Raw genomic sequence first — 23,831 nt, 5'->3', positions numbered from 1 at the left:
CAGGACTAGATGTGCGGATGGAAAGATCAGCAGCTTCCCTTTATGTAGTGCATCTAACTTTCCAAAATACTTTCACACAGATTATCTTTTTTATTATCGAAATGTGGTTGATGTACAATATCATGTTAGTTTCAGGTATATTCCATAGTGACTTGACATTTGCAAACATTACAGAACGTTCACCTGTGCTAAGTCTAGGAACCATCTGTCCCCAAAGTTATTAAAATATTATTGATCATATTCTTTGTTGCACAGATTATCTCTGTTTTAGCTCTGTGGTGGTAAAAAAACCGCACTGAACTGGGAGGAAGGCGGTTTGTCAGCTAGGTGTGACCGCCACCCAGCTGTGCACACTTACGGAAGTCATTTCATCTCCTTGGACTTTGCTTACCTCACCTGTAGGATGGTGCATTTCAGCTGTAACCTTCAGTGGCTCTAGGGCAGGTATTGTCCCTGCTTTGCAGATGAGGGGAAAGGACCAGGTTGTCCAGGGAGTTGAAACTGGACTCTGGTCTCCTGACTGCTAGATCTGTGCTTTACCCTGCCACTCATGCTGCCTCATCAGAAATTTGGAGACAGAGTGAGCCAAGCTGTGTGTTTCATTCCTCAAGTCCCTCTCTCTGAATCCTTCCCTGGCCTGGCCCCTTCCGCACAGCGCCGTCCCCCCACCGCCGACCTCCGCCGCTGAGGGGTGAGAGGTTTGGGTGGTCAGCCTGGGTGACCCTAAGCTGAGGTCGCTGGTGCATGTGTGTAGGGCCGGACAGTGAGCATGGGGTCGGAAGTGACTCCACAGGCTGGTTGCCCGCCCTGCTTCTCTCTCCTTGACAGATGGGCGCCCCTCTGGGTTCTTCTAGGATCACTATTACCTATGATTTCCTCATCACTGATGCTGAAAGCAAATTGGACCCATGTACCTTGCTCATCCTATTGATTTGTAGTTTTCAGGCCTTACCTGTGGTTTCTATTTAAGTGGATGGATACCGTTTGAGTTCTCACACAGGTGACGCCTCTGCTGTCCAGCTGTAAGTCATGAGATGACTAGGACTTTTCTTTCCTGGACTTCCAGCAATACAGGCAGTCCCCGTGTCTTGTCATAGCAGTTATTTTTATTCACAGACTATTTTTCAGAGCAGTTTTAGGTTTACCGAGAATAGAGTAGAGTAGAAAGACCACCTTTACCACCCGCAGTTTCCCTGTTATCAGCATCTTGCATGAGGGCGGTATGCTTATCATGGCCAATGTTGATGCATTATTATCAGCGAAAGTCTACAGTTTCCATTAGGGGTCACTCTTTGCAGTATACATTCTGTGGGTTTTTGACCAATGGAGAATGACACGTGTCTACCATTGTGTATCACACAGAGTCGATTCACCGCCCTAAAGATCCTCTGTGCCCCACCTATTCATCCCTCCCTCCCCGCTAACTCTTGGCAACTACGGATCTATTTACTGTCTCCATCATTTTGCCTTTTCCAGAATGTCCTAAAGTTGGACTTATACAGTATGTAGCCTTTTCAGATTGGCTTCTTTCACTTAGAAATAAGTACTTAAGGTTCTTCTGTATATTTGGGGGGCTATCAGAGAGCATATTTCTTTTTATTTTTGAATAATATTCCATTGTATGTATGTACCATAGTTTGTTTATTATTTCATAATAGAAAGTAAAAAACCCCATTGCTGATAGCATTGGTTATTTAAGCTTGATCAGCACAGGTCTGGTCTTGGGATTTCCTCCTTCCGTGATCCCTTGGACATGGAGAGTGGGGAGGAGCTGAGACACTGACATGCCAACCAGCCCATCTCAGCAGCCTGTGGTATCTCCTGGGTAAAAACCGAAAACGTTTAACTCAAGTTATTATGTCTAGTAATACAACAGACAGAAAAGCGAAATTGTATTATAGTCTCCTCACATTTCATACTGTTTTCCTTGGCATTTCTATCTTTTCTGTTTGTGCTGAGTATTTCTACCATACATTTATTTTGGCAAAAAGAGGACAAAACCAGACACCCTGTAATTTTCATCTAAGTGTCTCATTCGTGGGAGGAAGTGTTGTTCTTGGGTGTGTTTCTCTTCTGATGATCGGGACTTGTCAGCAGTGCCCGGTGGCTGAGGTCTGACTTCAGTGATGTTATCAATGTCACTACTGTCCCCATGCTGGAAATATTGTCATCTCTCCCCTCTCACCTGTGAGGGCAAGCCGGCATAGAAATTTTCCTCTTAGTTTAATTTTAAAAAATCAGTCTTCTTCCTGACTTGAGCTTACAGGAGCTGTGAGCTCAATGATTGTGTCAAGGATTGTGGAGGTTCCATGCCTCTTGTTCAAGCAGAGGCTTCAAACAGAAGAGCAGGCTGTAGGCACTGTACCCTACACGGTCACCTGAATCAAGATCACCCTAGGTGCGTGTGTGGAGACCAGGGAAGTGGCTGCAGGGCATTTTTTTTTTTTTTTTTTTTTTTTGGTATGCGGGCCTCTCACTGTTGTGGCCTCTCCCATTGCGGAGCAAAGGCTCTGGACGCGCAGGCTCAGCGGCCATGGCTCACAGGCCCAGCTGCTCCGCGGCATGTGGGATCTTCCCGGACCGGGGCACGAACCCGTGTCCCCTGCATCGGCAGGCGGACTCTCAACCACTGCGCCACCAGGGAAGCCCCTGCAGGGCATTTTTAATGGGAGGAAGTTGATCCTGGGTGGCTTCCTGGAAGCAGTGATTTACTATGAGACTGTGATTCCAGAGTTTAAAAAAAAAATGTAAAAACTTAATGATGCTCCAAAAGCATTGCACTTTGGAGCAAAATAGACTCAGCTGATGTGCCCGATTCCCCTCTGCTCTCACATTGTCTGTTTTCTCTCAGGCTCCTTTTTGGCCAACCCAAGTTCTACTCTTAATTCTCCACCAACTTTTCTTGGAATCTTGTTTAGGGTGTTCCTTCTTTAAAGAAAACTTATTGACTTAGGTGGTAGGGGATTGGGATACAACTCTTCAATTTTCTCCCAGTCTAGTGGGGACCACTGATAATAAACACCAATAGGGGATGTGAGAGGGGTCAGCTCAGGGTGTTATGTCTTACTATCGAGGAGCATTTAGCCTATCGAGAGAATCTAGGAAGGCTTCCTGGGAGGAGATGACTGGGGTTAGTCTGGTGAGGAATAAGGAGGGCAGTCTTGTTAGAGGAGAGATCACGTGCAGAGGGAAGCGCTCTTGGGGACTAGCAAGGCATTCATTACGTCCAAAGCAGAGAGTCAGCATTGGCGGACAGAAGGAACTTGAGAGTAGGAGGCAAGATCCAGTGATATAGAATCCCAGGGTCTTGCCAAGGAGTTTACCTTTTGTTATGTGGGCAAAAAGAAACCATAGAGGGTTTTCATTAGATGATCTTATGATTGGTTTTGATTTTTGGAAGTGCACCCAGACAACAGTGGTGTGAATGACAGGGAAATGACGAGTGTCTCTACTTCCCCTCCTCTTGTTCTGTTGATCCTCCTGCAATCAGGCTGATAACTCCACCACGGCACTGAGCCTTGGTCATATTTCAAGTGATTGTGCGTGTTTTGGGTTATTTTTGGACCCTATGCTGTTCCACTGGTTTATTTGTCTATTCTTAACATCAGTACTACACTGTGTTAATTGGCATAGCATAATAGTAAATATCAATCAGTTACTGCCTTTGTTCTTTTTCTTCAAGACTGCTATGTCTATTCTAGGATCTTTGTACATACATTAAAACTTAGAGTCAATTTCCACCCAAACCAAAAAATAAAAATAAAAAAAATAAAAGGCCTGTAGGGATTTTGAGTGGGATTATATTGAATCTAAAAACCAATTTGGAGAGAATGAAAACCTTAATATTGAGTTTTCCAGTTCATGACCATTGACCAGCCATATGTTTAGGTCTTCTTTAATTTCTCTTAGCAATATCTTGTAGTTTTCAGTGTCAAGGTCTTAACACACTTTTTTTTTTATTGTTGTTGTTAAACTTATTCCTAGATACCTGATATTTTTGGTGCTTTGTCAGTGGGATTTAAAAACTTCTTGTTTTTAATTGTTTATTGTTAGTAGAAACCATTTTATTTACTGACTTTGCAGCAAAGTTGCCAAATTTGCTTATTAATGTGAATATTTTGTAGGTTCTTTTGGATTTTTATATACACAATTATGTCTTTGTGAATAAAAAAATTTTTATTTATTTATTTTCCAAAATCTTTACCTTTTATTTCTTTTTCTTGAATTAGTGCTGGCTAGGATCTCCAATGAAATGAATGGAAGTGGAGATAATAGACATCCTTGTCTTCAGGAGAATATGTTCAGTATTTCATCATTAAGTATTTAGTTGACTAATTGTTTTTAGTTTGCAAATACTCCTTATTAGGTTAAGAAAGGTCTCTTACATTCCTAGTTTTATGAGAATTTTTATCATTAACAGGTTTTAAATTTTACCAAATACCTTTTATGCATTTATTGAAATGGTATGTTTTTTTCTCCTTACTTTTGTTCATGTGGTGAGTTATGTTGATTGACTTTTGAATGTTGTATTAGCCATGCATTCCTGGAATAACTCCTACTTGGTCATGAGAGATTGTCTTCTTTTATATAATTGTATATGATTTTCTAATATTTAGCAATGTTGTATCTATGTTCATGAGAGATATTGGCCTTTCATTTTTTTTTCTTTGTGATGTCCTTGTCAGGGGTGATACACAGGGGCGTGTACCCTCTTCCACTGTCTCTGAAAGAATTTTTGTAACATTGGTAGTACTTATTCCTTAAATAATTCATCAGTGAAGCTGTGTGGCTCTGAAATTTTCTTTGTGGGAATATTTTAAATTATGATTTCAATTTCTTTAGCAGATATAGGACTATTCAGATATTCTTTTTTATTTCCTTGTGTCGGTTTTGCATTGTTGAAGATTTAACCATTTCATCGAGTGTGCCAAAGTTTTTGGCAAGAAGTTATATATAATATACAATTATTCTTTTTAAAATGTTTGTTGGATCTACAGTGATTTTCTCCATTTATTCTTCATTGGTCATTTGAATCTTATGTCATTTGGTCAGTTCATTATGGTCAGTTGTGGTAGTGTTTTGTTAATTTTATTAATCTTTTAAAAGAACCAACTTTTGACTTAGCTAATTGTCTGTTTTCTGTTTCATTGATTTTTGTTCTCATTCTTATTTTCCTTTTTTGTACATTTTGTTTGGATTTAGTCTGTTTTTCCTCCTAGCTTACTGGGATGAAATCTTTGATCATTCAAGCAGATTTAATATATGAATTTAAAGCTTTAAATTCATATTTTAATATATGAATTTAAAGCTATTTTATCCTCTAAAGACTTTTTAAAGACATCCCAGAAATTTTAATGTCATAATCCCATTATTTAAGTTCAATATACTTTCTTATTTCCACTGTGATTTCTTTTATTTAAAAGTGTGTTGCCTAGGGCTTCCCTGGTGGCGCAGTGGTTGAGAGTCCGCCTGCCGATGCAGGGGACACGGGTTCGGGCCCCGGTCCGCGAAGATCCTGCATGCCGCGGAGCGGCTGGGCGTGTGAGCCATGGCCGCTGGGCCTGCACGTCCGGAACCTGTACTCCGCAATGGGAGAGGCCACAGCAGTGAGAGGCCCGCGTACCGAAAAAAAAAAAGTGTGTTGCCTAATTTCTAAATATCTGATAATTTTCTAATTATCATTTTATTATTGACTTCTAGATTAATTCCTTAGTAGTAAGAAAATATATGATTTTAATTCTTTGAATTTTGTTAAGACTTGCTTTATGGCTCAGTATCTGGTCTATTTTGGTAAATATTTTTTATGAATTTACAAAAATGTATTTTGCAGTTGTTGAGTGTTGTATTCTCTATATGCTAATTAGGTCAGGTAGATTAATAGTTTTAAAAATTGTCTATATTATTACTAACTTTTGTCTGCTTGTTCTATCACTTATGGAGAGAGGTTTGTAAAATCTTCAACTGTGATTGTGAAATTGGTTATTTCTCCTCTCAGTTCTATTGATTTTTGCTTCATGTATTTTTAGAGCTATGCTGCTATACGCATACACATGTAGGATTGTTGTGTCTTCCTGTGAATGGGTCCTCTTGTTATTATGAAATATTCCCATTTTTATTTAATAATGCATTATATGCATTATGCACTTTTATTATAATACATTTTAAAATGCATTATAATGCATTTATATTTGTCTGATATTAATATAGACATCAACTTTTTTTTAGATAGTGTTTGCATTGCATGCCTTTTTCCATCCCTTTCCTTTAAGTTTCTTGTGTCCTTATTTTTAAAGGATTTTTTTTGTAAATAAATAGCAAAGGATTGGGTCTTTTTATTTTTTGAAAATCTGGTCCATCAGTATTTGCCTTATATTGATAGTTGGAATATTTAGTCCGCTTATTTTTTATCATAAGTGTTGCTATCATTGGGTTTTAGTTTACCATCTTGCTATTTGTTTTCTATTTCTCATACCTGTTTTTAGGTTCCTTTATTCCTCCTTTTCTACCTTCTTTGGATTAACCAAGTATTTATTTATTATTCCATTTGATTTTCTTTCAGTATTTTTTAAAGACTTTTTTTTTAAAATGTGCATGTACCATTCTTTTATATATATATATATAAATAAATAAATGAATTAATTTTATTTTGGCTGTGTTGGGTCTTCATTGCTGCGTGCAGGCTTTCTCTAGTTGCAGCGAGTGGGGGTTACTCTTCATTGCAGTGTGCGGGCTTCTCATTGCGGTGGCCTCTCCTGTGGAGCACGAACTCTAGGCATGTGGGCTTCAGTAGTTGTGGCTCGCGGGCCATAGAGCACAGGCTCAGCAGTTGTGGCGCATGGGCCTAGTTGCTCCATGGCATGTGGGATCCTCTTGGACCAGGGATTGAACCCGTGTCCCCTGCATTGGCAGGTGGATTCTTAACCACTGCACCACCAGGGAAGCCTTTAAAGACTTTAAAAACAACATTTTATTTATTTTTGGCTGCATTGGTCTTTGTTGCTGCACTTGGGCTTTCTCTAGTTGCGGCGAGTGGGGGCTAGTCTTCGTTGTGGTGCGTGGGCTTCTCATTATGGTGGCTTCTCTAGTTGCAGAGCATGGGCTCTAGGCATGTGGCCTTCAGTAGTTGCAGCATGCGGGCTCTAGAGTGCAGGCTCAGTAGTTGTGGTGCACGGGCTTAGTTGCTCCGCGGCATGTGGGATCTTCCCGGACCAGGGATCGAAGCCGTGTCCCCTGCATTAGCAGGCATATTCTTAACCACTGTGCCACTAGGGAAGTCCCCTTTCAGTGTTTTAGTTGTATCTTTTTGTATTTTTCTTTTTGTGCTTACTGTAGAGATTACAGTTGCCTTCAACACATATTAAAAGCTATTTAAATTAGTACTTTTACCACTTTTCAAACAACATAAGATCTTTAAAACAGTTTAATTTTATTTCACCTCCTTCTTGCCCTTTGTGTTATTTTTGTTATACCCCTACAAGTCTTTGTTATCATTATTGCTTTAAATAGTCAATATCTTTTGTATTTGTATTCATGCATTTTTTTACTCTTCCCTTATTTCATGTTTACTTCTGGGATCATTTTTCTTTCAGCCTAAAGATCTCCCAGTTTTTTTGCATAGTGCACTTCTTTTGGTGATGAACTTTTTAATCATTTATTTGAAATATCTTTATTCTGCCATATTTTTCCTGGGCATAAAATTATTAAACATAAAAGGTTTACTTTTAACTTTGAGCAGTTTAAATATGTTATTGCTTCTGATGAGAATTCAGATGCCATTCTATTATTATTCTCCTGAATGTAATTTTTTTCCCCCCGAGTCTTCTTTTAAAAATTTCTCTTTATTTTTTGTTTTCAACATTTTGACTATTAAGTTCCTAGGTGGGCTGTTTTTTCTTTCTTTTTTTATTTTGTATTTATCTTGCTTCATATTTGCTGAGCTTCATGAAGTTGTGGATTGATGACTGTTATAATTTTCGGAAAAATCTTAGCTCTTCTATTTTCGTATAATACTTCTGCTCTATTCTCTCTCTTCTTTCCTTTTAGGACTCCAATTGTATCAATTTTAGGATTGTTTTACTATATTCTACATGTCTCTTATGTTTTGTTCTGTTCTTTATTCTTTTTTCTATCTGTTGATTCGAGCTGACTAACTTTTGTTGACTTATTTTCTAATGCATGAATTCTATCTTCTGTTTTGACCAGTATTCTGTTAAACCCATCCAAATAGTTCTTAATGTCAAATATAGTTTTCAATTCTAGAATTCCTATTTGATTCCTTTTTTCCTTTTGTAACAGGTTGAGATATAATTCATATACCATAGAATTCAAACTTTAAAGTGTACAATTCAGTGGTTTTTAGTATATTCACAGAGTTGTGCAACCATGACCAAAAAAAGTTAATTGTGGTAAAATATACACAACGTAAAATTCACCATCTTAACCATTTTTAAGTGTACAGTTCAGTAGCACTAGTCCATTCACATTGTTGTGCTACCTTCACTACCATTCATCCACAGAACTCTTTGCACCTTGCAGCATTGAAACTCTGTACCTATTAAACAATAACTCCCTATTCCCCCTCCCCCTAGCCTCTGGTAACCACCATTCTTCTTTCTGTCTCTATGAGTTTGACTACTCTAGGTACCTCATATTGGAATCATGCAGTAGCTGTCTCTTTGTGATTGGCTTTTTTCACTTAATGTCTCCAAGGTTAATCCATGTCATAGCATGTGTCAGAATTTCCTTTTTAATGGCTGAATAATATTTCATTGTACGGATATACCACATTTTAATGCATTCATCTGTCAATAGAACTTGGGTTGCTTTCACTTTTTGGCTATTTTGAATAATGCTACTACTGTGAACATGGGGGTACAAATATCTACTCAATTCCCTGCTTTCAGTTCTTTCGCTTTATACCCAGAAGTAGAATTGCTGGATCATATGGTACTTCTATGTTTAATTTTTTGGGAAACTGCTATACTGTTTTCCACAGAGGCTGCACCATTTTACATTCCCACCACCAATACATAAGGGTTCCAATTTCTTCTCATCCTTGCCAACAATTGTTATTTTCTGTATATAGCCATCTTAACAGGTGTGAGCAGACATCCTAATGGGTGAGAGGTGGCATTTGCTTCCTTTTATAAAAAACAAATGTTCTTTACTAGTTTTTCTTCTTCCTCATACATTTAAATACAGGCAGAGGAAAGTATTCAGAGAGGTAGGAAGTGAGAATATTGAAAGTTATAGAAGCCACTGGAAGATGAAGTTGTAGCACAGGAGGAATGACCTGCTGAAAGGCCCTTCTGGACTCCTATGTGCTGAAACTCTGTACCTATTACAGAGTTTGGGTTACGTGGATTGCAGAAGGCTTCCTATGGTGGGGTGGGGACTATTTGGGAAGTGATTGGAAGAGGGGTGGAACTCTGATGTTGGGGAAAGGAAAGGGCCATGTGAGAGTGGGAAAAACTAAGCACAAGGCATTGCACGTGGGGCTGAAAGAAACAGGAGATTTTTAAATTTTTTTTTTTTTGGTTTGGTCTCTATTTGTGAAGTAAGACAAATGTTAGTGAAAAACTAGCTGGACTAGTCACTTATTAGTAACTTTAACTTAAGTGAAACTGTAAAAAGCAGTAGGAAGTCCATGATCTGGCTCTAACTGATGAGAACACTGGTGGTCTGAGGTGGAGCTGTGCAGACAGCTTATGATTTCTTCCTATGTTATATTGTGATGTTTAACTCTGGAGTCCACATATGTTAGCTTATAAGAAAGAGTGCTTCAGGCTTCAGAGGAGAAATATTCTGTTTCAAGGATGTGCTTCCATGGGAAGCCAGACTATGAGCTAAATTTGAAAGCCTCTGGACAATTTTCAGAAAAAGAATTTTTTTATTTCAATTTTTTTTACATGTTACCTGTAAAAATTTAGAAAATATAGATGAAGAAATAAAGATCACCTATAATTTTCTCTCATTGTTAACATTTTGGTATATATTGTTTCAAGTCTTTTTTTTTCCTTGGAATATATGCATATATATGTTTGCATATATTTTATTAAAATGGAATTAAACTGTGTGTAGTGAGTTGTAACCCATTTTATTGTCTAAACAATAGGTTTTATCTTTCTATGACATTAAATATTCTTTTACAACATGAATTTAAGTAATTAAATGATAGTCTGTTATATGGACATATCATAATTTAATTAGTGTTTGACATCTAGGTAATCCCTCCTCTTTTTTTTTTTTTTACTTTTTTAATCATAATAAACAAGCCACAGAGAATATCTTTGTACATAAATCTGTATCACATTCCTGATTATTCATTTTCTTATTCTTTTTTTATTGTGCAGTACAACATACATAGGAAAGTACTCAAAGTAGAAATATGCTTCTAGATGAATTCTTACAAAGTAGGCATCGATGTGGCCATCATCAAGGTCAAGAAATAGGTCATTACCAGCACCTCAGACATCCCTCATATATCCTAATCACTTCTTCCTCCCCACCACCCCAAAGTAGCCACTATTTTAATCCTAATTTACTCTTGCCTATTTCTGAACTTTACAGAAATGAAATAAGACAATAATGTATTCTTTTATGTTGTCTTATATATTTTGTTTAGTACCACTGTTGGGAGAGTCAGGCGTGTTTTGAGTGTATCAATAGTTAGTTCATTGTCATTGTTGCATGTAATCGATTGTATGAATATACTTCAGTTTATTAATATAATGTACTGTTGACATGCATTTAGGTTATTTATGTTTTCATTTGATGAATATTCTTATTCACACTCTAGTACATGCATTTCTATTGGAAAGAGTGGAATTGTTGGGTCATAGGTATTATGTGTATTGTTAGTAAATACTGCCAAACAGTTGTCCGAAGTGGTTGTACTAAGTGGTTATAATGTTTGAGAGTTCCACTACTTTGCTTTCTTACTTTTCAATTTGTTTACTTCTACTTAATCTAGTGAGCTTGTAGTGGTTTCTCATTGTAGTTTTGATTTGTATTTTCCTAATGCTTGAAAAGGTTTAGCATCTTTTTATAAATTTTAGTTGGGTGTTTTCATTTTTGGTTATCCTCTTTTGTGAAGTGCCTGTGTGTCTCTTTTTCCATATGTAATAGATTTTCTTTCAACAGAAGTGATTTGTAGAAGTTCTTTATATAGTCTGGATATGTGCAGTTTATGTGCTATAAATATTTTCCCCCACTGTATGGCTTTCCTTTTTCCTCTCTTACTGGTGTCTTTTCATGAGCAGAAGTTCTTAATTTTATTAGAAAAATTTATCAATCTTTTTATGTGCCTTTGTGGCTTGTTTAAATTTCATACTCCCAAGTTCATGAAGATGTTTTCTTATTATCTTCCAAAAGTTTTATTGTTTTCCATTCAAAATTAGAACTGCAATCCACTTGGAACTGATTATTATGGATGGTGTAAGATAGAGATCAAGTTCATTCTTGATCTCCATATGGATATGGATATTTGGTTGACCTAGGACCATTCATTTGAAAATACTATTCTTTCTTCGTTTGTCTGTAGTCCAATCTTCAGCATATCAAGCTGTAGTCCAGTCTTTAGCATATCAAGCATCTATATAGGCATGGAACTTTTTCTGACCTCAGTTCTTTTCTCTTGATTTGTCTATATATTCCTGCACCAATACTGTGTAAATTAATGTAGTTTTGTAATGAATTTTAACATTGGTTTTATTTCTTCCTGAAATATTTGGTAGAATTTATCAATGAGGCAATCTGGGCCTGGATTTCTTTTTTAGAGCAGTTTTTCAATTATAGGTTTAATAATCAAAGACCCATTCCAATTTTCTGTTACTTCTGGACTCAGTTTTGTAAACTATATTTTTCTAGAAAATTTTCTAATAAGTTTCAATTTGCAAAAGTTATTAACGTACAGTTGTTCATAAATAATATGCTTTTATCTTTTAATGTCTATAGGACATGTAGTGATGTCTCTTTTTTCACTCTTGATTCCTGCTTTTGGTTAATTGGATAATTGGTTAATTCCTGATATTGGATAATTAGTATTGCCAGAGGTTATTAGCTTTATTATTAAATATTTTCAAATAAACAACTTTGTTTTAAAAATTTGGAATTTTAAAAAATATTTCTGGTGCTTTGAGCCTTTTAACATTATGAAATGTGTATGTCTAATAATAATTTTCCTTTGAAGTCTACTTTGTGCAATATTAATAGAGCTATACCAGCTTTTTCAGTTGTTTTTAGTGTTTACATGGTATATTTTTTCCATTGTTTAACAGAAACCCTGCTATATTTTTATTTTTAGACATATATCTTCTAAGCAGCTTACTTTTAATCCGGTCTGGTACATTTGCCTTTAATTTGAAGGATTTAATTAATTGCCTTTAATTAATGTGATATTTTGGTTTATATATTCTGTCTTATTTTGCTCCTTTTTGTCCCATCTTTCTTTGTTTCTTCTTTCATCTCATTTATTACCCTCGTTTGGGATTGGTAATTTTGCATTATTCCAACCCTCTATTAATCTTTTATTTTCTTTAGCTATTCTTTTAGTGGGTACCCTGAAAAATACACCATGATTTTTCTAATTATGATAAATTAATATTTATGCCTCTTCCCAGATGTTGCAAGGATTTTAAAACACTTTAGATTCTTTTTAACTTATGAGCTGTTGTTAAGTGTATATATATTCTATATGTATTTTCACTGTTGTTTCATGCAGCCAGTACTCATTTATATCTGTTATCCCTTTCATTGCTCCTTATTGCTTCCACCATCTCCTAGCTTCCATCTGGTAAATTTTTCCTTCTAGCCAGAGAATACCCTTTAGTATTTAATTTAGTCTGCTGGTGATGAATTTTCTTGAGGTTTGTTTGTCTGAAAATATCTTTATGTTGCTTTAATTCTTTAAAGATGTTTGCATTGGATATTGAATTCTAAATTGGAAATTACTTTCTTTTGGTTATTTGGATATATTTTTCCATAATCATTTGACTTCTATTATTTTCTTAGAATTCAGCTCTTGGGCTAATTGTTGTTTCATTGTAGGAATTCTGTCTTTTTTCATGTGGTTGCTTTTAAGATACTTTCTTTTTGTTTTCTTTTTTTCTTCTTCTCCCCACCCCCTTTTCCTTCTTCTTCTAGCAGTTTTATTATGATATACCTAGGTATGGCCAGCATCTGCTGGGGACCTTGTGGGTAAGAGATAATTAATGAAGGGGTGATTGACAAAGGCATTGGACAACATATAGCAAAACAGTGGGAGATAGTGTAGACCTGGAGCTAGTAATAGCAGGAGGCTGGATTAGGATTAGAGTTCAGAGTCTTTACCACCCCAAGTATGAAGGAGTAAGAGGAACTTTTACTAAAAGCTGGAAACAGAGAGACAATATGGAGAAAGCCACTCTACAGGAACTGTCACTTTTGGTCAAGGGATGCAAGCAACCTATGTGACCTAGGAGACAGCTGGGGGAATAAATACCCCAATCTCACTTTCCTTTCTTCTCCCTCCAGTCTCCTTCTCATGACAACCTGGGCTACTGAGCATGAGTGTGGATTTAGAGGAGCATATGGGGTTCATAGGGATTCTTGAATCTGTGGCTCAGATGTCACAAACATTTTCTGTAAAGAAACAGATACAAATTTTAGGCTGTGTGGGCCACACATGGTCTCTCCTCCTTCTCTTCTTCTTTTATGACCCTTTAAAAATGTAAAAACCATTCTTAACTCACAGGCCATATCAAAATAGGCAACCGGCCAAACTTGGCTTATCCCTATTATGGATTGAGCATTTTTTCTTTTTTTTTGATCAATTTTAAGGAATTTTCAGCCACTACCTCTTTATAACTTTATTTCTAGTTTCTCTTTCCTCCACTTTGGAATTCCCAGCACACATATGTTAACCCTTCTCACTGAATCCCCATCTCTTCTACTTGCTTTTGTATTTTCTAACGTTTTGTCTTTCCATGTTTTATTCTGCATATTTTTTTCCTGATTTATTTCCCAATTTCCTAATTCACTCTTTAGCCTTGCCTAATTACTTTTAAAACCTTCTATTGCATTCTGAATTTTGGTTATTGTATTTTTTAATGTTAGAATTGCCATTACCTTATTTTATAGTTTCTAGTTTTCTGCTGAAATTCTTGATCTTGCCTTTTATCCTGTTAAATACATTAAGGATAATTATCTTAATGTTTCTGTATTCAATAACTCTATAATCTGGAGTCTGTGTGGGTTTTGTCCTGTTGTATTCTATTGCTTCTCTTAATTTTCTTACATATTGTTTCATCTCTTCCTGTGCCTGGTTATTTTTGACTGTGTAGTGGACATCCTATGTGAAAAGTTGTAAAATATTGTGGGTCCTAGGATGGCATTATTTTCCTCCAGAGAATATTAAAATTTGCTTCTTGCAGGTAACTGTAAGACCACTAGCATCCAGACTCGCTTGAATATAAATCCAAGTATTGAGGCGATTTGAAGCTGTATTTCAAAACTTTCTCTGGCTTACTTTGTTCTGAACAATAGCCACTGTGGTTCCATCCCAAAGCAGGATTACCAGGACCCTTTTCTTTGGTAGCCTCCAGACTTTTACTTTTGTTCTCTTAAATCCAAGAGGCTGTCAAAAGCAATGCTCAGATCTTTAGCCTCTTAGCTGACTCTACAGAACTGGCAAATACTCCAGGGGAAAACCATTTCAAATGGTGGACTCACTCTTTGCAGTTCCGTCATCTTCTGGATTTGCTTCCATAATTCTTCACTGCCTTGCTAGCTTACTGATGCATTCAAGCTGATTTTTAAAAAAAAGTTTGTCCAGGGTTTGTAGTTGTTTTCAGTGAGAGAGTTTGTCTAAATTTCTTATTCCACTATTACCAGAGCCCCTGATTATTTCTTTGGGAAAATTATTAAAAGTAGAATTATTAGGACAGTGGGAATACACATTTTAAAGGCTTTTGATATATGCCACCAGCTTGCCTATCAGTAAGATTGTACAAGTTGACAAAGGTTTGTGCTAATTTTCTCACACCTCACCAACACCAGATATTAATTGTTTAAATTGCTAAATAGATAGATCAGAATTGGAATTCCACTGAGCTTTTATTAGGACTATCATTCAGACTGTCTGGGTTTGAATCCAGCTTCTGCCTTTTACTAGCCATATGACCTGGAGCAGTTATATTTAACTTTTTTGTACACAGTTTCTCATCTGAAGTATTGCAATAAAGATTATACCTGCCTCATGGGATTGAGGTGAGGATTAACTGAGTTAATCCAAGTGAAGTGAGTAGAGCAGTGCCTGGTATACTAAAATCTCTGAGTGAATGTTAGTTTTACTCTTATTTTAGTTATTAATATTTATCTGTTCTTGATCAGGGGCCAGAGGACAATGCTATTGAGGTCTTTTATAAAATTAATTTTTATTGGAGTATAGTTGCCTTACAAAGTTGTGTTAGTTGTTGTACAGCAAAGTGAACCAGCTACACATATACATATATTCCCCTCTCTTTTGGATTTCCTTCCCATTTAGGTCACCACAGAGCACTGAATAGAGTTCCCTGTGCTTTACAGCATGTTCTCATTAGTTATCTATTTTATACAGAGTATCAATAGTGTGTATCTGTCAATCCCAGTCTCCCAATTCATCCTACACCCCCTCCCCCCTTGGTCTCCATACATTTGTTCTCTACATCTGTGTCTCTATTTCTGCTTTGCAAATAAGATCATCTATACCATTTTTCTGGATTCCACATATATGTGTTAAAATACAATATTGTTTTTCTCTTTCTGACTTACTTCACTCTGTATGACAGTCTCTAGGTCCATCAAGTTCTCTGCAAATGAACCAATTTCGTTCATTTTTATGGCTGAGTAATATTCCATTGCACATATGTACCACTTCTTCTTTATCCATTCCTCTGTTGATGGACATTTAGGTTGCTTCCATGTCCTGGCTATTGTAAATAGTGCTGCAATGAACATTGGGGTGCAAGTATCTTTTTGAATTATGGTTTTCTCTGGGTATATGCCCAGTAGTGGGATTGCTGGGTCATATGGTAGTTCTGTTTTTAATTTTTTAAGGAACCTCCACACTGTTCTCCATAGTGGCTGTATCAATTTACATTCCCAGCAACAGTGCAAGAGAGTTCCCTTTTCTCTACAAGCTCTCCAGCATTTATTGTTTGTAGATTTTTTGATGATGGCCATTCTGACTGGTGTGAGGTGATACCTCATTGTAGCTTTAATTTGCATTTTTCTAGTCATTAGTGATGTTGAGCATCTTTTCATGTGTTTGTTGGCCATCTGTATGTCTTCTTTGGAGAAATGTCTATTTAGGTCTTTCACCCATTTTTTGATTGGGCTGTTTGTTTTTTTGATGTTGAGCTGCATGAGCTGTTTGTATATTTTAGAGATTAATCCTTTGTCAGTTGCTTCATTTGCAAATATTTTCTCTCATTATGAACATTGTCTTTTCATCTTGTTCATGGTTTCCTTTGCTGTGCAAAAGTTTTAAGTTTAATTAGGTCCCATTTGTTTATTTTTATTTTTTACTTTCATTACTGTAGTGAGTGGGTCAAAAAAGATTTTGCTGCTATTTATGTCAAAGACTGTTCTGCTTATGTTTTCCTGTAAGAGTTTTATAGTTTCGGGACTTACATTTAGGTCTCTAATCCATTTTGAGTTTATTTCTGTGTATGGTGTTAGGGAGTGTTCTAATTTCATTCTTTTACATGTAGCTGTCCAGTTTTCCCAGCACCACTTATTGAAGAGACTGTCTTTTCTCCATTGTATATTCTTGCCTCCTTTGTCATAGATTAGGTGACCATAAGTGCATGGGTTTATCTCTGGGCTTTCTATCCTGTTCCATTGATCTATATTTCTGTTTTTGTGCCAGTACCATACTGTCTTGATTACTGTAGCTTTGTAGTATAGCCTTAAGTCAGGGAGCCTGATTCCTCCAGCTCCATTTTTCTTTCTCAAGATTTTTTTTTTTTTTTTTTTTCCGTATGCGGGCCTCTCACTGCCGCGGCCTCTCCCGTTGCAGAGCACAGGCTCCGGATGCGCAGGCCCAGCGGCCATGGCTCACGGGCCCAGCCGCTCCGCGGCATGTGGGATCCTCCCGGACCAGGGCACGAACCCGCGTCCCCTGCACTGGCAGGCGGACTCCCAACCACTGCGCCACCAGGGAAGCCCCTTTCTCAAGCTTTCTTTGGCTATTCGGGGTCATTTGTGTCTCCATACAAATTGTACAATTTTTTTGTTCTAGTTCTGTGAAAAATGCCATTGGTAATTTGATACAGATTGCACTGAATCTGTAGATTGCTTTGGGTAGTATAGCCATTTTCACAATGTTGATTCTTCCAATCCAAGATCATGGTATATCTCTCCATCTGTCTGTGTTGTCTTTGATTTCTTTCATCAATATCTTATAGGTTTCTGTATACAGGTGTTTTGCCCCCTTAGGTACGTTTATTCCTAGGTATTTTATTCTTTTTGTTGCAATGGTAAATGGGATTGTTTCCTTAATTTCTCTTTCTGATCTTTTGTTGGTAATGTATAGGAATGCAAGAGATTTCTCTGTATTAATTTCATATCCTGCAACTTTACTGAATTCATTGATTAGCTCTAGTAGTTTTCTGGTAGCATCTTTAGGATTTTCTATATATAGGTTCATGTCCTCTGCAAACAGTGACAGTTTTACTTCTTCTTTTCCAATATGTATTCCTTTCATTTCTTTTTCTTCTCTGATTGCTGTGACTAGGACTTCCAAAACTATGTTGAATAATACTGGTGAAAGTGGACACTGTTGTCTTGATCTTAGAGGTAATGCTTTCAGTTTTTCACCATTGAGAATGATGTTTGCCGTCAGTTTGTCATATATGGCTTTTATTATGTTGAGGTAGGTTCCCTCTATGCCCACTTCCTGGAGAGTTTTTATCATAAATTGGTGTCGAATTTTGTCAAAAGCTTTTTCTGCAACTATTTTTTTTTTTTTTTTTTTTTTTGCTGTACACGGGCCTCTCACTTTTGTGGCCTCTCCCGCTGCGGAGCACAGGCTCCGGACACTCAGGCTCAGCGGCCATGGCTCACGGGCCCAGCCGCTCCACGGCATGTGGGATCCTCCCAGACCGGGGCATGAACACGTGCCCCCTGCATCGGCAGGAGGACTCTCAACCACTGCGCCACCAGGGAAGCCCTTCTGCAACTATTGAGATGATCATATGGTTTTTATTCTTCAATTTGTTAATATGGTGTATCACATTGATTGATTTGTGTATACTGAAGAATTCTTACATCCCTGGGATAAATTCAACTTGATCATGATATATGATCCTTTTAATGTGTTGTTGGATTCGGTGTGCTAGTATTTTGTTGAGGATTTTTGCGTCTATGTATCAGTGATATTGGCCTGTACTTTTCTTTTTTTGTAATATCTTTTGGTATCAGGGTGATGGTGGCCTCATACAATGAGTTTAGGAGTATTCCTCCCTCTGTAATTTTTTGGAAGAGTTTGAGAAGGATAGGTGTTAACTCTTTAAATGTTTGATAGAATTTGATTGTGAAGCTGTCTGGCCCTGGACTTCTTTTTGCTGGAAGATTTTAAATCACCGTTTCAATTTCATTACTTGTGATTGGTCTGTTTGTATTTTCTATTTCTTCCAAGTTCAGTCTTGGAAGGTTGTACTTTTCTAAGAATTTGTCCATTTCTTCTAGGTTGTCCATTTTATTGGTACATATTTATTTGTAGTAGTCTCTTATGACCCTTTGTATTTCTGTGGTGTCAATTGTAACCTTAACCTCCTTTTTCATTTCTAATTTTATTAAGTCCTCTCCCTTTTTTTCTTGATGAGTCTGGCTAATGGTTTATCAATTTTGTTTATCTTCTCAAAGAAACAGCTTCTAGTTTCATTGATCTTTGCTATTGTTTTCTTCACTTCTATTTCATTTATTTCTGCTCTTATCTTTATGATTTTCCTTCGGCTAACTTTGGGTTTTGTTTGTTATTCTTTCTCTAGTTGCTTTAGGTGTAAGGTTAAGTTGTTTATTTGAGATTTTTCTTATTTCTTGAGATAGTATTGTACTGCTATAAACTTCCCTCTTAGAACTGCTTCTGCTGCGTCCCATAGGTTTTGGGTCATCGTGTTTTCATTGTCATTTGTTTCTAGATTTTTTTTATTTCTTCAGTGATCTCTTGGTTATTTAATAGTATATTGTTTAGCCTCCATGAGTTTCTGTTTTTTACAGTTTTTTTCTGTAATTGATTTATAATCTCATAGCATTGTTGTTGGAAAAGATGATTGATATGATTTCAGTTTTCTTAAATTTACCAAGGCTTGAGATTTATATGATTTCAATTTTCTTAAATTTACCAAGGCTTGATTTGTGAACCAAGATGTGATCTATCCTGAAGAATGTTCCGTGTGCATTTGAGAAGAAGGTGTATTCTGTTGCTTTTGGATGCAGTGTCCTATAAATGTCAATTAAGGCTATCTGGTCTAATGTGTCTTTTAAGGCTTGCATTTCCTTAATAATTTTCTGTCTGGATGACCTATCCATTGGTGTAAGTGAAGGGTGAAAGTACCTCACTATTGTGTTACTGTCAATTTCCCCTTTTACGTCTTTAGCATTTGCCTTATGTGTTGAGTTGCTCCTATATTGGGTGGATAAATATTTACAATTGTTATATCTTCTTGGATTGATCCCTTGATCATTATATAGTGTTCTTCCTTGTCTCCTGTAACAGTCTTTATTTTAAAGTCTGTTTTGTCTGATATGAGCATTGCTACTCCAGCTTTCTTTTGATTTCCATTTGCAAAGAATATCTTTTTCCATCCCCTCACTTTCAGTTGTATGTGTCCCTAGGTCTGAAGTAGGTGTCTTGTAGACAGCATATATGTAGGTCTTATTTTTGTATCTATTTAACCAGTCTGTGTCTTTTGGTTGGGGCATTTAATCCATTTACATTTAAGATAGTTATTGATATGTATGTTCTTATTACCATTTTCTTAATTGTTTTGTTTTTGTAAGTCTTTTGCTTCTCTTGTGTTTCCTGCCTAGAGAAGTTCCTTTAGCATTTGCTGTAAAGCTGGTTTGGTGGTGCTGAGTTCTCTTAGCTTTTGCTTGTCTGTAAAGCTTTTGATTTCTCTGTCAAATCTGAATGAGATCATTGCTAGGTAGAGTAATCTTGGTTGTAGTTTTTTTCCCTTTCATCATTTAAAATATATCCTGCCATTCCCTTCTGTCCTGTAGAGTTTCTGCTGAAAGATCAGCTGATAACCTTACGGGGATTCCTTTGTATGTTATTTGTTGCTTTGCCCTTGCTGCTTTTAATATTTTTTCTTTGTATTTAATTTTTGATAGTTTGATTAATATGTGTCTCAGCATGTTTCTCCTTGGGTTTATCCTGTATGGGACTCTCTGTGCTTTCTGCACTTGACTGACTATTTCCTTTTCTATGCCAGGGAAGTTTTTGACTATAATCTCTTCAAATATTTTCTCAGACACTTTCTCTTTCTCTTCGTCTTCTGGGACCCCTATAATTCGAATATTGGTGCGTTTAATGTTGTCCCAGAGGTCTCTGAGACTGTCCTCATTTCTTTCCATTCTTTTCTTTATTCTGGTCCATGGAATTTATTTCCACCATCCTATATTCCAGCTCACTTATCTGTTTTCTGCCTCAGTTATTCTGCTATTGATTCCTTCTGGTGTGTTTTTCAGTTCAGTTATTGTGTTGTTCATCACTGATTGTTTGTTCTTTAGTTCTTGTAGGTCCTTGTTAAACATTTCTTGTATCTTCTTGACCTGGGTCTCCGTTCTATTTCTGAGATCTTGGATCATCTTTACTATCATTACTCTGAATTCTTTTTCAGGTAGATTGCCTATTTCCTGTTCATTTATTTGGTCTTGTGGGTTTTTACCTTACTCCTTCATCTGCAACATATTTCTCTGTCTTTTCAGTTTGTCTAATTTACTGTGTTTATGGTCTCCTTTCCAGAGGCTGCAGGGTAGTAGTTCCTCTTGCTTCTGTTGTCTGCCCCCTGGTGGGTGAGGTTGGTTCAGGGGCTTGTGTAGGCTTCCTGGTGGGAGGGATTGATGCCTGCACACTCTGGTGAGTGGAGCTGAGTCTTTTCCCTCTGATGAACAGGGCCGCATCAGGTGGTGTTTTGGGGGTGTCTGTGGGCTTAGTATGACTTTAGGCAGCCTGTCTGCTGATAGGTGGGGCTGTGTTCCTGTCTTGCTGGTTGTTTGATGCGAGATGTCTAGCAATGGAGCCTGCAGGCAGTTGTGTGGGCCTGCGTTTTGGTGTTGATATGGATACTTCTGGGAATGTGAACACCAATTAATATTCCCGGGGCCTGGGAATTCTCTGATGGGCCAGCATCCTGAGCTCAGTACTCCCACCCCGGAGGCTCAGGCCTGACCCCTGGCCGGGGAACAAAGAGCCCACAAGCTGTGAAGCTTTGCTAGAGTAAAAAGAAAGAAAAAAAAAAAAGAAAAGAAAACAAACCCCAAGACAAATAGCAAAAACAAAAACAATCCAACAGCAACAACACAACACACACAGAAAATAAAAAAGAAGAAAGAAAACAAACAGGTACACCAGATCCAAGCAAATGATAACAACAAAAGCAAAACCAAACTAAGAGAAACAAAGGAACAGACAGAGAAGAAAAACAAAACAAAACAAGAGAACAAACAAACAAAAGAACTCAAAAATGAGAACAATCAATAAGGACTAAACTAATAAAAAGAGAAAATGAAAAATAAATCAAAACAGAAAGCAAACTAGAAAGAAAAGGCAAAGAAAACATAAAACAGCCACATAAAAATGATAAAAAAATTGAAAACTTAAAAAAAGTTAAAAAATAAAAGACAAAGAACAAAAACAAGAAAAAAACCACAAAGCAACAACAAAGTAAAGTAAAAATAGAAAAAACTTTTAAAAGATGTATTTAAAACATTTTAAAAAAAACATAAAAAGTAACATATAATGAAAACAACACCAGCAACAACTGAACAAAATGAAACAAAGAAGAAAAGAATAACGGTGCTAAGAATCTTTTCCTGGGGCCTCCTCTTGCAGTGTTCTTGCTCCCACAATGAGACACAGCCAGCCCCCACCTCCCCAGCAGACCCTCCTGTGCCTCCAGGTGTATCTTGGACCTGCTGTGGGCACTGTGGGAACAGCTCAGACTCTGACCTGGCCCAACTCCCACGTGTGCTTGCCCCCAAAGTCCACTGCTGCTGACGTAGACCATTTTCAGTTGTGGGAACACTCACCTCTTCAGATATCCCACAGATGTAGGATTTACCAAGCCGATCGTGGGGATTTAATCCGTGACTTGTGCAGCTGCAAGGAAAGATTTCCATTCGTCTTCCTTAGTCAACCGCCCCGGGGCTCAGCTTTGGTTTTAGCCCCCCGCTTTGTGTGTGCCACCCTTAGGCGTCTGTTCCTCACCCAGGCAAGAGGGAGCGAGAGCAGCGGCTGATTGGTGCACGCTTACTCTGGCCGGGGAGGGGTATGGCGGCCGCAGCTGGGGTGTGTGGGAATTGCCTGTGGCGGAGTAGACCAGCAGGCAGTTACAACAGACTGGGGCACACTCACTCCGGTGGGAGTCCCTCCCAGTGCCCGCCGAGGCAGGGGCCGGTGTGTGGGGGTACCGGTGGCCCCGCCTCTTGCGCGCCACTCAGCTATGGTGCCTCGTTTCCTCGGTAGACCACCCTTCCTCTAGGGGCATTCCCAGCTGCGGAGCCCCTCACTCCCATCCCCTCTTGTATCTGAGCAGCCAACAGCAGTCTTCTCCCTGGATCCGCTCTGTTAAACCCACACTTTGGGATTCAGCCCCTGCCAGCACTGTCAGATTCCTGACTCAGGCAGAGGCACCCAGGGCTGATTCTCAAGGTGGCTTTGGGCAGTGCTCAGGACCCTGGAGCCCACATGGGCGGAGGAGGCCTTGGCTTGAGGGGCGGGCAGTCCTGCCCAGATAGGTACCCCTTCCATTGCCTCTAGAGGCCGAAGAAGCTGGCGGGTGGGGAAAGGGGTTGCAATGGCATCCCCACTCCTTGCACGCCACTCAACAATGACGCCTTGCTTTTATGGTGTCCCTGGCGTTTTCCGCAGACTTTACTGGTTGTGGAGCTCCTTACTCTTGTCTCTTCAGGCTGTTTTTTCACAGCCAACAGCTGTCCCTTCCCTGGTTGCACACTCCAAACCCTACTGTCTAGCACCCAGCCACCCTCTGCAACAGGAGACGCACGACTCAGGCTGGGGTGCGCAGGGCTGTGGCACAGACCATGTGCGCAGTTCTTATTTTATCCTGCCTTCCACAGACGTCTGCTGTGTTCTCCTTTGATCCCCTGAAGGTCCCTTTCTGTCCCAGCTGATTTCCCCACCCTGAGGGGGTTTTTCTGAGTGCAGGGACCTCTGTTCACCTTCAGCTTCCTGCCAGGGTTGCTGATCCCTTTTCTGATTCTTCTTTTCTTTCTCTTGTCCTACCTGGTTGTGAGGGGATTTTTTCTTGTCTTTTTAGGTGTCCGAAGTCTTCCACTAATGTTCAGCGGGTGCTCTGTAAGAATTGTTCCATTTGTAGATGTATTCTCTTTTTTTTTTGTGGTACGCGGGCCTCTCACTGTTGTGGCCTCTCCCGTTGCGGAGTACAGGCTCCAGATGCGCAGGCTCAGCGGCCATGGCTCACGAGCCTAGGCGCTCCACGGCATGTGGGATCTTCCCGGACCGGGGCATGAACCCGTGTCCCCCACATCGGCAGGCGGACTCTCAACCACTGCACCACCAGGGAAGCCCAGATGTATTCTTGATGTACTTGTGAGGAGAGACG

The 23,831-nt window shown here is 38.3% G+C and overlaps 1 protein-coding gene across 1 annotated transcript in view; it reads left to right on the top strand.

The window, feature by feature from the left end:
- The window catches only part of KCNH1 (potassium voltage-gated channel subfamily H member 1), a 122,575-nt gene extending 99,029 nt beyond the window's left edge, over positions 1 to 23,546 (top strand). The window contains exon 9 of the mRNA XM_073804688.1: positions 23,526 to 23,546. Within this exon, the coding sequence (XP_073660789.1) occupies positions 23,526 to 23,546 (21 nt within the window). The remainder of the gene's footprint in view (positions 1 to 23,525) is intronic.
- Positions 23,547 to 23,831: the final 285 nt, after the last annotated feature.

This window comes from Tursiops truncatus, chromosome 1 (genome assembly GCF_011762595.2).
Source record: "Tursiops truncatus isolate mTurTru1 chromosome 1, mTurTru1.mat.Y, whole genome shotgun sequence".
In the NCBI taxonomy this organism is placed as follows: domain Eukaryota; kingdom Metazoa; phylum Chordata; class Mammalia; order Artiodactyla; family Delphinidae; genus Tursiops; species Tursiops truncatus.
This window is presented reverse-complemented; position numbering and strand designations above follow the sequence as displayed.